At 41.6% G+C, this 16,471-nt stretch overlaps 1 protein-coding gene across 1 annotated transcript in view; it reads left to right on the top strand.

Moving 5' to 3' along the window:
- Positions 1–16,471, top strand: part of psd2 (pleckstrin and Sec7 domain containing 2) — a 50,807-nt gene that overhangs the window by 29,691 nt on the left and 4,645 nt on the right. Inside the window, exons 4-14 of the mRNA XM_074647926.1 lie at positions 5,290–5,487; positions 6,624–6,704; positions 8,392–8,543; positions 8,813–8,871; positions 12,658–12,747; positions 12,911–12,954; positions 13,079–13,269; positions 13,388–13,458; positions 13,916–14,073; positions 15,332–15,476; positions 15,766–15,909. Of these exons, the coding sequence (XP_074504027.1) occupies positions 5,290–5,487; positions 6,624–6,704; positions 8,392–8,543; positions 8,813–8,871; positions 12,658–12,747; positions 12,911–12,954; positions 13,079–13,269; positions 13,388–13,458; positions 13,916–14,073; positions 15,332–15,476; positions 15,766–15,909 (1,333 nt within the window). The remainder of the gene's footprint in view (positions 1–5,289; positions 5,488–6,623; positions 6,705–8,391; positions 8,544–8,812; positions 8,872–12,657; positions 12,748–12,910; positions 12,955–13,078; positions 13,270–13,387; positions 13,459–13,915; positions 14,074–15,331; positions 15,477–15,765; positions 15,910–16,471) is intronic.

The raw sequence follows: 16,471 nt of genomic DNA, 5'->3' as shown, positions 1-16,471 counted from the left end.
GACCCTCTCCTCCCCCCCCTTACGCACACACACACACACACACACACACACACACACTCACCTTACACGCAGACACACCTATACTGTAGGTGTGGGTGAGTACGGGTGGTGCGCAGCCACAGAGATTAGCATGTGAGTCACTGGCATGCACCATCATGCTCTGTCTATCTCAGACAGAGCGGCGGTCACACTGGATGAATATGTGTGGCCTGGGGATACAGAGTTGTGCCTTTTAGAAAGACAAATAGGTTTACTGTGGGCCACTTGGCCCTTAGTGATGCCAAGTATCTTGGCACAAAAGGCCCGCGCTAGATATCTGACACTTCATATTCTGTCTCCCTCACTGTTATTGTGTGTGTGTGTGTGTGTGTTATTGCCAGACAGACAGACAGCAATGGATTGGGGGAGCCCAGCATCATTTTAGCCCCATGACTGATATGAGCTTTGAATGATTTATGAGGTCTCTGAGTCTAGTGAATTAATACATTCAGACACCCGAAAGCAATTTCACTGCAAACACCAGGCTAGATATTGTTTAGATGGTTTACCACAGACTCATTTTATTTTGTGTGTGTGTGTATTTATGTCTTTGTGCAATATGTATATATTTCCTTCCATTAATTTTTCCATTTTCAACCACTTGTCTGGGTCTCAAAAGGGGGTTCCCACGACTTCCCCAGAGGCTTGTACTACGAAGCGAGTTCAACATACCAGGCGTAGCTTCTCGTTATCTTTCTTAACTAATCCAAACAAACGAGATCCTGCTATACGGTCCTACGATGGTAAATCAACCCAGGGTTTCTCAATCTGGCTATGAGCGCATTCGCATGAAAGAGGTGGTGTTTGCAGCATATGACCAATCACAAACATGGACAAGTCTACTGTCAGCAGAGCGGCACATTTTTACAAACCAAGAGCAAACTATAATTTTAGACAAATACGAAGAAGTTAAACACATAATCCAGGCTGAAAGTAACACAGTTGAAGCTGCCAAATGCAGGAAGGACAGCTGGCAAAAGGAAAAATTGACGATGTGTGAATGAACAGATTTATGAATTTAACGGAATACTCAAAAGTCAGATATAGTCGTCTAGATGGGGCAGTGATATATAAAAATGGCTTTCAAAATAGAATGGATGAATAGATTATGCTTCATTATGCCCTACATGGCGTGTATGATTATTTCAGCCTTCTTTCAGCTGCGTCCTCGTCTCCAGCGGGGTGTGAAACGGACTTCAGAGCAAGTAAAAAAAATAAATATATAAAAACATAATTCAAAGCGGTAAACACCCACAGCATACAGCCAGCTGTCCTCCCTGCATCTGTCAGTTCAAACTGTGTTGTTTTTAGTCTTTATTATGACTGTAACTTCTTCATATGTGTGTAATATTATCATACGATATGCACACTGAGCTCTGATTGGTCAGTAGGCGGTGCTTTTATATGAGTTGATCTCTCATCTGGAACATAACCTGCTGCGGAGCATAACATGATTAGCATAAGTTACCATGGCGATCTACCCCGGTAAGAAGTGAACCACCGTCGTAGGACGGAAAACCCAGGGTTAACCCTGAAGTTACCTCGCTAACCGCAAATCCTGCTTCGTAGTACAGGCCTCTGGTTAGGTGGGATATGTGAACAGAATCTGGGTCTTCCCAGAGGTCTCCTCCCTGGCGGACATGTCCAGAATACCTCCAGAGGGAGCCGTACAGGAAGCATTTTAATCAGATCCCTAGACCACCTCAACTGGCTCCTGGTAGTTTTACTCCTTCCGGATACACAAGCCCCCCACCCTGTCCCTGAGGATGAGCCCAGGCACCCTGCAAATGCAACCGCTTTCACCCGACCGTATCTGCAATCTTATTGTCATTCTTGGCAGCGATGCTCTGTCACGATAAGGTGGAGGAGTTTGCGTGACCCTCCTCATCATGGTGGAGGGTTTATGTGTTTCCGTGACCCTGAGAGCTGCGTTGTCCGGGGGGGGCAATAGCTCCGTGTAGTGTCTCCCGAGGCAAATGGGTCCGAGGTCAGGGGGCCAGATGAAGAGTGATTCTACGAGCCTAATGAATCAGTCAAGGCAGGACAGTGTAACCTTGCCTGGAGCTGGGAGATCAGGGCCCTTTGTAGTAGGACTGTAGTGTGTAGTCAGCCATTCTGCATGTGAAGGCAGGGAACTGCTTGTTGTTTGTGTTTATTTGTTCTTTCCTTTGTGCCACACGACACAAAATTGTGGCGGACAGATGTAAGGTAGTCTACAAACCGCTTTACTTCTTCTGCTAGGACACCTGGCTTCCGCCGTATCCATGGTAACCAGCAAATCCCTTACGACAACAGCGCGTAATGTATTGAATTTGCGAGGGTAATGCAATTGGGCTGATCTGATTATGCAAAAAACGTCTGAATCATCTGGCGAGAATGCTGACGGTGCCGCGCAGATGCACACGCAGACAGGAAATGAGGAAATGCTGTTTAGACTGATGGAGGTTATTATGTATGTGTGTAGTCTCTTTCCTAAGAAATAAAACGGACATAATTAGGTGTTTTTGCTGATTGAGTGCAATTTGTGTTTGTTCCTTTCAGCATGGATGTATTTAAATGCCATGCTATTTTGCTTGAACGTTTCATGTTTTGTCTGTAAGGGGAGTTTTGTAACTTTTAATCAAAACCATACCATCAACACTGGGTGCTTAAAGTACAATAAACAGGCTAATGAACTCCCCACTGATGGACTGTGGTGTATACAGTGCAATGCAGTACAGTGGACTCAAGTCAATATCCCAAATAAACTACCTCAGTAAGTCATAAATAAATAAGTAGTGCACTAATTAATACCCTGCATCGATTCTCTCTGTTCTCTTGATGACACTAGCAGTTAAACAGAGTGGGAGGCCTGATTAGTTCATCAAACTGTGTCCCTGAGCAAGAAAACACTGCATCGTAGTCTGCAGTGATGGACTTATTTCTTAAAGGGATAGTTCAGGTGTTTTGAAGTGGGGTTGTATGAGGGACTTATCCATAGTCAGTGTATTACCTACAGTAGATGATAGTCAGCACGCCCCCAGTTTGGAGAAATGGACAGGAGTTACCGCGCAGAAGCAAAGCAATGTACTGCTGTAGACGGGACCGGCAGCAAAACCTATTTTAGCCGCCTAAAAGAAAGGCCCACCTAAAAAATCTATATGAGTTTAATTGTACTCTATATTTAGAATATTTTCGCCGGTTTACCTTGCTGTCAGAAAGCTATACAGTCTATGTTTCCGACGGGGAACTGAAGCGGTGTATTATAGTGTGACTTTGGTTAGTTCAAGTTCACCACAGTCACACAATAACACAAACAAACTAACCGATTGAGGCAGCGGTAGACCAGCAACCCCCGTGTTCTGTGAGGTAAAACTACAGTTTTTTTCCAATGGAGTCTGGTGGCTTTGGCGAGAACATAGATGATACAATAGCTTCAGTTCCCTGTGGAAAGGGCTGTCTGACGGGAAAGTAAAGCGATGAAAATATTCTCAATATAGTGTACACTTAAAGTGATAGGGATTTTTTTAGGTGAACCTTTCTTTTAGGTGTCTAAAAGACGTTTTGCTGCCGGCCTTGTCCACAGCAGTACATTGCTTTGCTTCCGTGCTGTAACTCTTGTCTGTTTCTCCAAACTGGGGGCGTGCCGACGTCAACTACTGTAGGTAATACACTGACTATGGATAAGTACCTCATACTACCCCACTTCAAAACACCCAAACTATCCCTTTAATGTTAAGTCTGTAAACAGTATTTACAATCAATAACATTGCAAGTGCTGTGACTGACATTTTGTTCTTGTGTTAAAATGAGTCTTCAAATAAACATGGATGGCAGCTAGTGGAAGTCTAGTGAAGCTGGTTTCATAATCGTCACCAATAGTTTACAGTTCAGTATATTTAACCTTTAATGCATTTCAGTTTGAGCCAATACTTTATTACAATGTCAAAACGAGTCCTGGCAAAGCATTATAACTTCAAATAGGGCACACAGTGTTCACTTTGCCAGCCATTACGTGGCAATGAAAGCTACGTGTTCACTCTCGTGTCTTCTTCTGTTTGGCAACTCATTAAATTCTTCCTTGAGTTTTACTACTCCTGCAGGGACGATTTGAGTACATCCAGTCTTTTACAGGAACACCCTGCTTCATAGTCACACAGATACACCCATTCACAGCTGGGATAGACAGCCTAGTGATAGACAATGAGCATGAGATGGACAATTTACTTGTTCCGTTGGCTGTTTTACTCAAGGGAAAGTTGATGGGAGTTGTTGAGAGCATTACTTGTTTGCTATATGGACCTTTATTAATGAGAAGCTCACTTCTCTAACTTCCCACTTCCCATTTCACCCCTTATTTATTTCCCCAAACTTATTTATTTCTGTATTCTTTTCTGTTTACACATTTCTTTTTACATTTCTTCATGCATTTCTGCCTCATTATGCAAACGAGGGGGCTGTCACTGACACTCAATGTGTGTCATCATGGGGTCAGGGTGCATGACTATATGCCAGCTAGCTAGCTAGCTAACTAACTGTGTCTGCTTCTGCTTATCAACTCCATCAAAAATAAATGCAAAAATAAATGAATAAATAAAAAATAAATGCAAAAATAAATAAAAACATTTAAAATTAATACAAAATAAATACATAAATAAAAGGAACTATTAAACAGAAGAGTAAATAAATAAGGGAATTAATACAAAGATAAAAGAATAAGCAAATTAAAATGGAAATATCTAATTATGTCACATTTTATCAATTCATTAATGGCTACATTTATTTTATTTAATTTTTGGCACATCTAATGGCATTTATTTATTTATCGAGTCATTTATTTATTTATTCATTTAGTTTTGATTTAGGCAGGTTCTGTCCTCCATACCAGGCTACATGTGTCTGAAACGGAGGAATAGAAATGCAGAATTTATATTGCAGCACTTTAATTCAAATCATGTTAGGGGTTAACAGTCTGAGATTAGTGGAGCTTTTTAGAGGAGATCGGGGCATCATAATCAGCCTTTAGATTCACTGTATTAAAGTAGGACATTAAGTGACGGTGAAACTGGGTCAGTGTCATAACAAGTCATTTAAACCTCATTTGACTTTTGTTTGTGTGTGTATGTGAACATATGTTTATGTAATTGAGTTTTCAGCTTCCTCTGTCTAGTTTTAAGCGAGTGGGCGTGTAACGACGGACATGTGTTCCATTCATTAACCTAGGCACCTGCTTTGTGTGTTGTGTTTGTGTGTGTATGTTCTCTCCTCCAGCGATGCCAACCTCACAGACGTGCTGTCTGACTCGGAGGAGTGTGATTTGGGCAGTCTGGAGCGTTTGGAGCGCGGCAGCACCGACACTCTGGCCAATGGCTGCCGAGCCGACTGCGAGGCCGCCAAGAGGCTGGCCAAGCGCCTCTATCACCTCGAGGGCTTCAAACGCTGCGACGTAGCCAGACACCTGGGCAAGAAGTGAGCATGCACGCACACACAGTAACACATGTGCACACATAATGACTGATAAATCACCAGAAACAGAGGAAAACATGTTTACATAGATGCATATGTTCAGTATTAGTGTATGGAGGAGACACAGACATAATAGATGCACATGTAAGAATATCGGATTGATTTATAAACACACAAACACATCTGCACAAGCTTATTTTATTCTTATAACATTGTTAGAGGAACATTCTCCAATACAGCAGTGCAGTCCACCTTTTGGCGGTGGACACGGGTCGGCATGGGCACCCTGACCGGTCTGCGGCTACGCAGCCCCATACGCAACAAACTGCAATGCACTTTGTGTTCTGACACCTTTCTATCGAAACCAGTTTTAAAATTTTTTCAACAATTTGAGCTCCAGTAGCTCTTCTATTGGATCGGACAACACGGGCCAGCCTTCGCTCCCCACGTGCATCAATGAGCCTTGGGTCTGACCCTGTCACCGGTTCACTGGTTTTCCTTCCTTGGACCACTTTTGGTAGGTCCTGACCACTGCAGACTAGGAACATCCCACAAGAGCTGCAGTTTTGGAGATGCTCTGACCCAGTCATCTAGCCATCACAATTTGGCCCTTGTCAAAGTCGCTCACATCCTTATGCTTGCCCATTTTTTTTTGCTTCTAACACATCAACTTCAAGGACAAAATGTTCACTTGCTGTCTAATATATCCCACCCACTGCCAGATGCCATTGTAACGAGATAGTGATATATATATATATATATATATATATACGTGTATATATATTTCTATATATATATATATATAGATATATATACCTATATATCTATATCTATATATATATATATATCTTCTATAGAGGATGCATAGCCCAAGTATTATAATAATATAGCAATAAAATCACAGCTGATTATGATTGACACAGTATAACATACTTAAAGAAATAATGAATAAATAAATAGGAGCAAGAGATTGCTGATACGGGTTAAAACACACACCAACATGCGAATAAGAGAGTACTGGCACTTTTTTTTTTCCACTTCAAGCACTGCAGTAGTGTCAAGAGAACATTTATATAACACCTTCATACGTCTCCAGTGCCACGTTGATGTGCTGACGCTCTCTTTCTGTCTCTCTGCAGTAACGAGTTCAGCCAGCTGGTGGCGTCCGAGTACCTGAGCTTCTTCGATTTCTCCGGCCTGACGCTGGATCGAGCCCTGAGGTAATGCACAGTCAGCAGCTACGGGGAAGTGAGGATGTAGATGTCCATACACATGCGGGCGTGTGTGTATTCCCCACTTTCCCTCTTCACGAGGCATTAGCTTTGTGCTAATCAAGCTGTCGTGTCGAGTACAGTTAGCTGGTGTAGCTGACAGCTCCGGAGTGCATCACTGCCTTGTACCTGACATGTTGCTGTCTCAGACTGCTGCCTTCAGTTAAGAGGCCTCATGTGTGCACTTCAGACTGGATCAGATTAGCAGACTGTTGTTAAAAAGTAACATGTAACATACTAAAAGTGCTGCATTCATTTGATTCCAATACGATATATCATATCACGTTAAAGTCAGCCATAATAATATCTAGTAGGAATTGAATATTTTTGTTGATGTTTCATCATAATGTATACATGTAATGCTTGAATGGAGGTTACTGTAGTTGTGTGCATATAAATTCTTTCAATCAATGTTCTTTTGTGCAGCTTAATTTTGAAATTGGCAGCATTAATGTTGGGCTGCCTGCAACTAAAGATTATTTGGTTTTTGATTAACCTGCCTATTATTTTTTAAATTTTATTAATAGTTTAATCGTTTAGTTTATGAAATGTAAAACAAAATAGTGAAGGAATACCTGTCACAAATTAAAGTCCAAGGGGATGTCTTTACATGTCTTTGTCCAACCAAAAGTCTAAATCCACAAAGGATAACAGAAAAAACATTTAAAAAACAGCAATTGATTATCAATGATCTTTGTCTGTCAATGGACTAATTGATTAAAGGTACAGTGTGTAGGGTTTGGCGGCATCTAATGGTGTGGTTGCAGATTGCAACCAACTGAGTACCCCACCGCTCATTCCTCCCTTTCCAAGACTGTGGTAACGTGAGCTGCCGAGTGCAAAACCGTGGTAACGCCATTTGCCTCGCTCAGAGGCCATCCATACCATAATAACACTACTTTAGGAGCAATGGAAATTAGACGGCGGCTGGCGGTACCACGGTTTTGCACTCTGTGGCTCATGTTACTACAGTTTCACAAGCATGTCGGAGAACTACGGTGGCCTTCAGGTAACGTAAAAACGCGACAGGCTCTCTTTAGAGCCAGTGTTTGGTTTGTCCGTTCTGGGCTACTGTAGAAACATGAAGGAGCAACATGGCTCCCTATGTAGATATGAAGGGCTCATTCTAAGCTAACGAAAACAGAACAATTCTTACTTTCGGGTCATAATACACTAATGAAAACATAATTTTTTAGTATTATATTCCATTTCTGCTAATAGATCCCCCAAAATGTTACACACTGTTCCTTTGATAGACTAGACTTTGATAGATTTGTTTCAACTTCACATTAATGTGTCACCTCAAAAGTTTGAAAGTGGGACCGCAACCTACCTGAAACCTGTTGATTCTGTCATACAGTTACAAAATCAAATCCATTTATTTTCAGTTAAAAGAATGCAGCCAGTTCTCAACATAAGACCATAAAGATTACACAATCATTCATTATAACAATATACTACAGAGTACATGACCACTGGTCCAAGTTTTAAAAAGCAGGTTTGACTGCAAGTTCTCCTCAAAAGGAAAATGTTTGATAAGAGTCAGCTGCATTCCTCCGTAAATTCTGTTTACCGCCATAAGTGATGAAATCACTTGACCTCTCGTTGACCTCGTGGTGTGATTTGTGTGCGACAGGAACTTCTTAAAGGCTTTCCCCCTGATGGGAGAGACCCAGGAGAGAGAGAGGGTCTTGGTGCATTTCTCCAGACGCTTCTGCCACTGCAACCCATCGACACTCACCTGTGAAGATCACAGCCAGGACGACCTTGATGATGATGAGAAGGACGGTATGAGGAAATATATTAAGACATAACAGCTGTACAAAATATCACACCATAATAAATTGATTTTACATTACAATTACAGTCCTCCATATCGATCCCAGTTAAAGAAACACTCCTGACTGCAGCATATTGACATTATGTTAACATGCAGGCTATTTATGCAGCTCTGCAGATGTATGTGTGATTTGTGTCTGCATGAGCTATGAAGGAATGTATGACACTGCATTCACATGAATGACATTTAGCTGACATTGTGTATTGTCCTGTTGCAGATGGAGCCCACACTTTAACCTGCGCCCTTATGCTGCTCAACACCGACCTACACGGACATGTATGTACTGGAGTTCTCTATCTTACTGCTTCTGCAGAATTCCCTTTTCTCTAATCTTCCTGCGAAACAAAGTAAAAAAACAGTTTTGTGTCATGTCTCCATTCACATCTTCTGTTCTTTCTATTCCTTGTTCTTTCCCTGTCTACCGTTTCCTCTCTCGCTCTCTCTCTCCTCCGCGGCGGCCTACTTTCTGACCTGTTTCTGTCTCTTGTCTCCTCGAACAGTCATCTGTTCAGCTCTAAACTGGAGCACTGTGGTGTTGGTAGCATAACACCATCAGTATCATAGGTCCTGTGCTTTGATTTTCCTCGACCCTCCTGCTCAACTCCTGAGTCCCTGCTAATAGTAGTTTTAGTGAATATCCCTCGTCCTGACTAATATCCTTTTTCTCTTTTCAATTTCTTTTTCCTCCTTCCCCCTGCTAACCAAACCTGGCCCCCTGGTCTCCCTCCACCCCCGCAGGTGGTAAGTATATTTATAGTCTGTCCTCATTGACATCTGTGGCTCCTCTTGTCAGCTAACAATAGAGTTTAAGTCATGATTTTAATATGGATGTCACATTAGGCTCATGATAAAGAATGCACACAGTGATATATATTCATTTTTAATCAGTGTTCTTCAGTGACACAAAAACATTTGGTTGCTTAAATATTGTTTACCAAAGAGAAATGGTCAGAAACTGATTTTGGTTGACATCATTTATACTATAAATGTACTACTATATACAGTATACTATATATATATAAAAATTAGGGCTGTCAAAGTTAACACAATAATAACATTGTAATAATAATTTCTTTAACGCATTAACATAACTTGCAATTTTTAGGTTGTAGCGGGCTCAGTTTTAAAGCTAAAGTAAAGATACTAGCATCATATGAAACTACTGCTAATTTAAGGAATCCATTGTTACCAACTATACTTATACTAGCAAGTCGAAGGAGGCTAAATAACGCTCCAAACCTACACTACATTATGGTGAGGAAAAACTGTCATGGCCATTTTCAAAGGGGTCCCTTGACCTCTGACCTCAAGATATGTGAATGAAAATGGGTTCTATGGGTACCCACGAGTCTCCCCTTTACAGACATGCCCACTTTATGATAATCACACGCAGTTTTGGGCAAGTTATAGTCAAGTCAGCACACTGACACACTGACAGCTGTTGTTGCCTGTTGGGCTTGATCTGCCATGTTATGATTTGAGCATATTTCTTATGCTAAATACAGTACCTTTAAAGGGTTTCTGGACAATATCTGTCATTGTTTTGTGTTAACTGATTTCCAATAATAAATATATACAGTATATACTTTTGCATATTTGCCCACTCCCATGTTGATAAGAGTATTAAATACTTGACAAATCTCCCTTTTAAGGTACATTTTGAACAAATAAAAAATGTGCAATTAACTATGGACAATCATGCAATTAATCCTGATTTAATATTTTAATCGATTGACAGCCCTAATAAAAATACTATACTATACTATACTATACTATACTGTAAATAAAATGCATTATTGGTATAAGCAATGAGAAATGCAATTGATCTGCAGTGTTGCAAATGACAATATCTAAATTAAGAGTTCAAATTTAAATAAAGCGAACAGCAGATTTAATTTTGGAAAGGCTATACGTTTTATGATATAAGATTTGAACCTAGTAAGAATGCTACCTTTGCATGAAAATATAAACTGAGTAGTTCATCGAGTTGGATTGTGGTTGTGAACTACACCACGTTACCTATTTGATGGATATTAGGAATAAATGGAGCACAAAACATTTTGTGACGCATGTTCCATCCAATCCTGGGTATTTTGTACGTTTCCTAGAAAATGGAGCAGGGTTTTTATTCTTCTCTGTTACGTGGCCTCCTCAAAGGAAAATGTGAATAAAAAGCCACATGCCAAATAATCTTTTGTAACAGCAGCAGTGAGTCAATTCTGTTTTAGTTCCATTATATCTGTATCGGTAAAGGTTACAGGCTTTATTCAGGCAGTGATACACAAACACCTCCCTGTGCTTTCATCCTCTAATGATGCATCATAATTAGATGTTAAAACACTGGGAGCTGCATCATGATGCATCATAATTAGATGTTAAAACACTGGGAACTGTATCGTAAGCTGATACTCAATAAGCTCTCACCACCACTACTAGCAGAACCAGCACAGCATGACACTGCCACCCAGTGGATGGCTGCAACACGGCACTCGGGTTGACGCAGATACAACTGTGTTGAAATTATCAGCTGCTTTGGTATTTGAATATTCGTCAACCTCTGTGGATACTGAGCTGAGCTAAATATTGACCAGTTTACCTCCATATACTTTTAAAAAACAATGCTTAAAGAGGACCTATTATGCTTATTTTCAGGTGCATACTTGTATGGGGGTGGCAGAAGCTCAGTCCACAGGGACTTGGCTTGGGAACCTGAGGGTCGCTAGTTCAAGTCCCTGCATGGACCAAGGACTGAGTGTGAACTGGTCGCTGGAGAGATGCCAGTTTGCCATGTGCCCTTGAGCAAGGCACCAAACATGTGCCCTTGAGCAAGGCACCAAACCTGTGGGATGCCTGTCAGAGGCAGCCCCTCGCTCTGACATCTCTCTCATTAACGCATGTATATAGGTCCTGTTTGTGCATGTGTGTGTCCTGTATATAACAGAGTGAAAAAATTGAATTCCCCCTCTGGGATTAATAAAGTGCCCTTCTTCTTCTTCTTCTATTTTGGGTTTCTATTAGAACATGTTTACATGCTTATTTGTTAAAAAAACAATTTCTTTTTCGGATACCGGCTGTGTGCTGATTGGTCAGCTGGCCCACTCTGTTGTGATTGGTCAGCCGAACCAAACTCTTCGGACTCCGCTCCAGCGCCGCTCTAACTAGCTTTGTTTGAGGGCGTGCTAAACTAGCTGCTAGGCAGTTATTATGCAAATGTGTTACTTTGTGACATCACCACGTTACGTAAGAAAAAGCGTGACTTCAAGCAAGGTGTTTCAGGCAGTTCAGGAGCAGTGTTTCTGCGGGGGAGAGTAAAGCTTTGTTTATACGCAGGCATCCATAGATGGCACACACTACGAGCATGCACAGAGGCGTTTATGCTCAACGCGTTGTTTGTTGCAATATCTTCCGAAACGCCAGGAGGCGTACAAAAAAAATATTCTGTGGATAAGCAAGAAGTCAACAAGTGGTACCGGATAGGGGAATAGGCTGCCTGGCAATAGTAGTAAACACCGACGTACCGCCAAACATTGCATTTGTGTACTGTAATTATTACTTTCGCTTACCTCCAAGTCAAAATTATTTTCTGTCTCTCAGTGCTTCCCCTCGGGTCGCCACTCTTTCCATGAGACATTTTTTTTTAGCCTTTACAAAACAATCTCTCAAATCCAGTGTGTTGCCTATTTCTTTACAAGAATTTAAGGACATGCGACTGTCCCTGTGTTCTCTCAGAACAGGCATCCATGTTGAAATGAAAGGCGCAGCAGTGGGAGCGTAGCTACAAAAATTCAGAGGTGCACGACCGAGCGCCGCAACAACTTGGGGAGTCTTCATGTACCACGCGAAAGCCGAGAACGTCATTATATGGCGCGCACTACAGCAACAATAAACCAGGCTTAACTCCCTTTGGAGTGGACTTTGGGCTTTGTAACTTAAAAAAACAAAACTATTAACACACTAAAGTCAAGGGAAAAGCACAAAAGCATAATAGGCCCCTTTTTAAGGTGAAATTTCATCTTGATCTTGAACTGACTGTTTGTTTCTGTCTGTTTATTCTCTCCTCAGAACATTGGGAAGAAGATGTCTTGCCAACAGTTTATCAGTAATCTAGATGGACTCAACTATGGCAAAGACTTCCCCAAAGACTTATTAAAGGTAGAGATCTCCTCCTGAGGAAGTACAGCGTCCACAAAATTTGTCAGCTTCATCTTTTTTTTTTTTCATCTTAGCCTCAGAATTAAAGCACGGCCTTCACATTCTTACCCTGTAGTCAAGTTAAAAGAAAATATTTCTCTCTTTCATTGCCTTGTCCACACAGATCTTGTATAACTCCATCAAGAATGAGAAGCTGGAGTGGGCAGTGTGAGTATGCATTTTGTCTTCATCAAAAGGAAAAGTATTTGGGGTATGCACGTTTTTGTAGAAGTAAGTACACTTGAATATGTGCTGCTCGGGTTTATCTGAATGGGTATTTGTGTTGTTGCAGTGAGGAGGAGGAGCTGAGGAAAAGCCTGTCAGAGCTGGTGGAGGAGCAGTGTGAGTGTGGGAGTAAGCGTGTTGCCAGGGTAACGGACGGCAGTAACCCATTCATCGCCATTCCCATTCTCTTAAACGCCGTCACCTACAAACATGGAGTGTTGACCCGCAAGAGCCATGCCGACATGGATGGCAAACGCAGTGAGTGATTGTACACACACACACACAGTCACACACACACACGTTTAACTGTAAAAAAAAATACGACAGAAAAGTTGTATTGTTTTATTATTTATTTCTTTGCTTCTCCCTCTTCCAGCCCCGAGGGGTCGCCGCGGTTGGAAGAAGTTCTATGCGGTTCTTAAAGGGATGATCTTATATCTCCAGAAGGTACCGCATCTCGTCCTCTGCTCTGTTGCCATAGAAACACACACTGTCATTGCGGTGGTGGAGGCTGCTAGCTGTGTGTGCGTGTGTGTGTGTGTTGGGGAGGGAGTGAGATAGATGGAGCATTAAGAGAGGAAATGAGGCATAGCTGCTCTACTGCATGTTTGACTCCCCCTGCTGGTAGGAAGGCTGTACTGACCACATGTCAGGCTGTGAAATGTTCAACCTAAATGAACTAAATTAGCTTCTATTTCTGTCACAGTGTGAGATTATATTATGTTTTGACTTGATTCTGTTAATTTAGACATTTGTATACTACAGATACACACCAAGTATAAGCTACTAGTCTATTCTCTGCTACAAGAGACAAAATGACTGAAACATAACATTTACGGGCTCCAAAACATATTCTACATATTCAATTTCTGTATGCCTGTTGTTTTTTCTGTCACTTACCCAGGATGAGTACAAGCCCGACGCCGACATTTCCGAGGTGGACCTGAAGAACGCAGTGCGGATCCACCACGCTTTAGCCACTCGTGCCACCGACTACAGCAAGAGAGCCAACGTGCTGAAGCTCAAAACCTCAGACTGGAGGGTGTTTCTGCTGCACGCCCCGTAAGTCGAATTTGAGATGTTTTCATTGCTCTTAAAGAGGACCTATTATGCTCATTTTCTTTGGATTTCTACCAGAACATGTTTACATGCTACATGTTGCAAAAAGAAGTCTGATTGTATAGAAGTCTATGAGAAAATGAGGCTACTTCTCACTTGATTTATTAACACAGTAAACATTGTAAATATGAGTTTATGGTCTCAATCGCTAGTTTCAAGTCTTCTTCAATACAGCATGATGTTCATTTAGTAAATTATGGTCCCATTTAGAGTCAAATAGACCATAAAACAGGGGATGCTTTTTAGATTGTGATTCATTCTTACAACTTCAACCCTTTCACAGTGTGTTTTCAGTTCATGCAACTTAATTTTAACATTTTGGAAAATGTCTTATTCATTGTTCGGTTGTACTTATCTCCGCCCTCCCGTGTCACTTCTGGTTGCAAAAAAACAAAAACAAAAAAACGATGGCGAACTTGAGGCTTCAAAACGGCAGTCCACAAACCAGTGGGTGACGTCACGGTGACTATGTCCACTTCTTATACAGTCTATGATCTGCTCTGAGTGGTCAGCTGGCCCACTCTGTTGGGATTGGTCAACCGAACCAAACTCTTCAGACTCCGCTCCAGCTCCGCTCTAACTAGCTTTGTTTGACTGCGTGCCAAACTAGCCGCTAGGCAGGTATTATGCAAATGTGTTACTTGGTGATATCACCAGGTTACGGAAGAAAAGGCGGGACTTCAAGCGAGGCGTTTCAGGCAGTTCAGGAGCAGTGTTTTTGTGGGGGAGAGTAACTCCCCTTAGTGTGGACTTTGTAACTTTGCAGACCTTTTAGATGCACAAAAACACTATATAACACACTAAAGGAAAGGGAAAAAGCATAATAGGTCCTCTTTAATAATGCAAATTGTAGCTAATCTTCACTAATTAGATCTTCATAAGTTGTGATACCTGAATCCGCTGTCATTTTAATTCTCGCACAGTGGAATTGTTTTGTGAATTTAGGCATGCAATGTCAAAATAATAGTATAATATGACAATAATACTATGACATAATTTAAATTGCATTCTGCAAATTGGAACAATTGTCTATTTTCTGTTATTTTCTGTAGCCATTTGAATGTACCCTTTTCCTGTAGAAGAATCTGTGTTGATGTGGTGAACTAAGAAACATCAATCAAGCAATTTTCATTCCATGCACTCACCTGCTCTCTGTCCCTTCAGCGACCCCTCACTCTCTCTCTCCTCTTTCTCTTTCCAGTAGCGAGGAGGAGATGATGTCTTGGATATTTCGGATAAACCTGGTTGCGGCGCTGTTCTCTGCTCCGGCTTTCCCCGCCGCCATTGGCTCCATGAAGAAATTTTGCCGGCCCATCCTGCCGTCGTCATCCACCAGACTCAAACAGGTACACACACACACACACACACACACAGACGATGATTCAACAGGAACTAGAGCAGCTATCATGCTCTATAAGCTTATATTTTGTCAATACTACAGTAAATATCTAGTTATGATTGATATTTTACATCTTACATAATATACAGTTTATCACAGCAGCATGCTCAATCCTTCTGCATTAAAAGTCTCCACACGGGGGCTGGGCATTTTTACATATTCTATTTGTGTCCGGTTGCGTCTGATTGGCTGTTCTGGGGGTCTTCTGGTTTTGGTCTGGGCTGTGATTGGTGCAGGAGGAGCAGCTGCTGAGTCACGAGAGCAAGCTGAAGCAGATGAGCCTGGAGCTGGAGGAGCACCGGAAAAACTCGCCCTCAGTCGACCCCAAAAGCCGCGAGTGGGAGGAGTACCGGCTCAAAGAGCACTACCTCACGTACGAGGTACAGGCTTTGAACAGCTTCGCTTCATTTCTCTGCTTTTTTATGTTTCGTTTTTATGTTGTTGTTTTTTTTTCAAGATAAAAAGCAGCTGAGAGATCCAAAAGCATGACAGATGGCCAGTGTCATTTGATAGCTGCTTTCTTTTCAAATCCATAGCAAGGAAGATGTTTAGTTAGCACATATGAAATCTCATGATAACTCAGACTTTATGCTTATGTCTTCATCCGTCTTAAATAGGGCTGTCAATCGATTAAAATAGTTAATCACGATTAATCGCACATTAATCCCATTTTTGTATCTGTTCCAAATGTACCTTACAGGGAGATTTGTCAAGTATTTAATACTCTTTATCAACATGGGAGTGGGCAAATATGCTTGCTTTATGCAAATGTATGACTGACTTGCGTGGGCATGTCTGTAAAGGGGAGACTCGTGGGTACCCATAGAACCCATTTTCATTCACATATCTTGAGGTCAGAGGTCAAGGGAGCAGTTTGAAAATGGCCATGCCAGTTTTTCCTCAACAATATTTAGCGTAAGTTCGGAGCATTAGTTAACCTCC

This window comes from Sebastes fasciatus, chromosome 10 (genome assembly GCF_043250625.1).
Source record: "Sebastes fasciatus isolate fSebFas1 chromosome 10, fSebFas1.pri, whole genome shotgun sequence".
In the NCBI taxonomy this organism is placed as follows: Eukaryota; Metazoa; Chordata; class Actinopteri; order Perciformes; family Sebastidae; genus Sebastes; species Sebastes fasciatus.
This window is presented reverse-complemented; position numbering and strand designations above follow the sequence as displayed.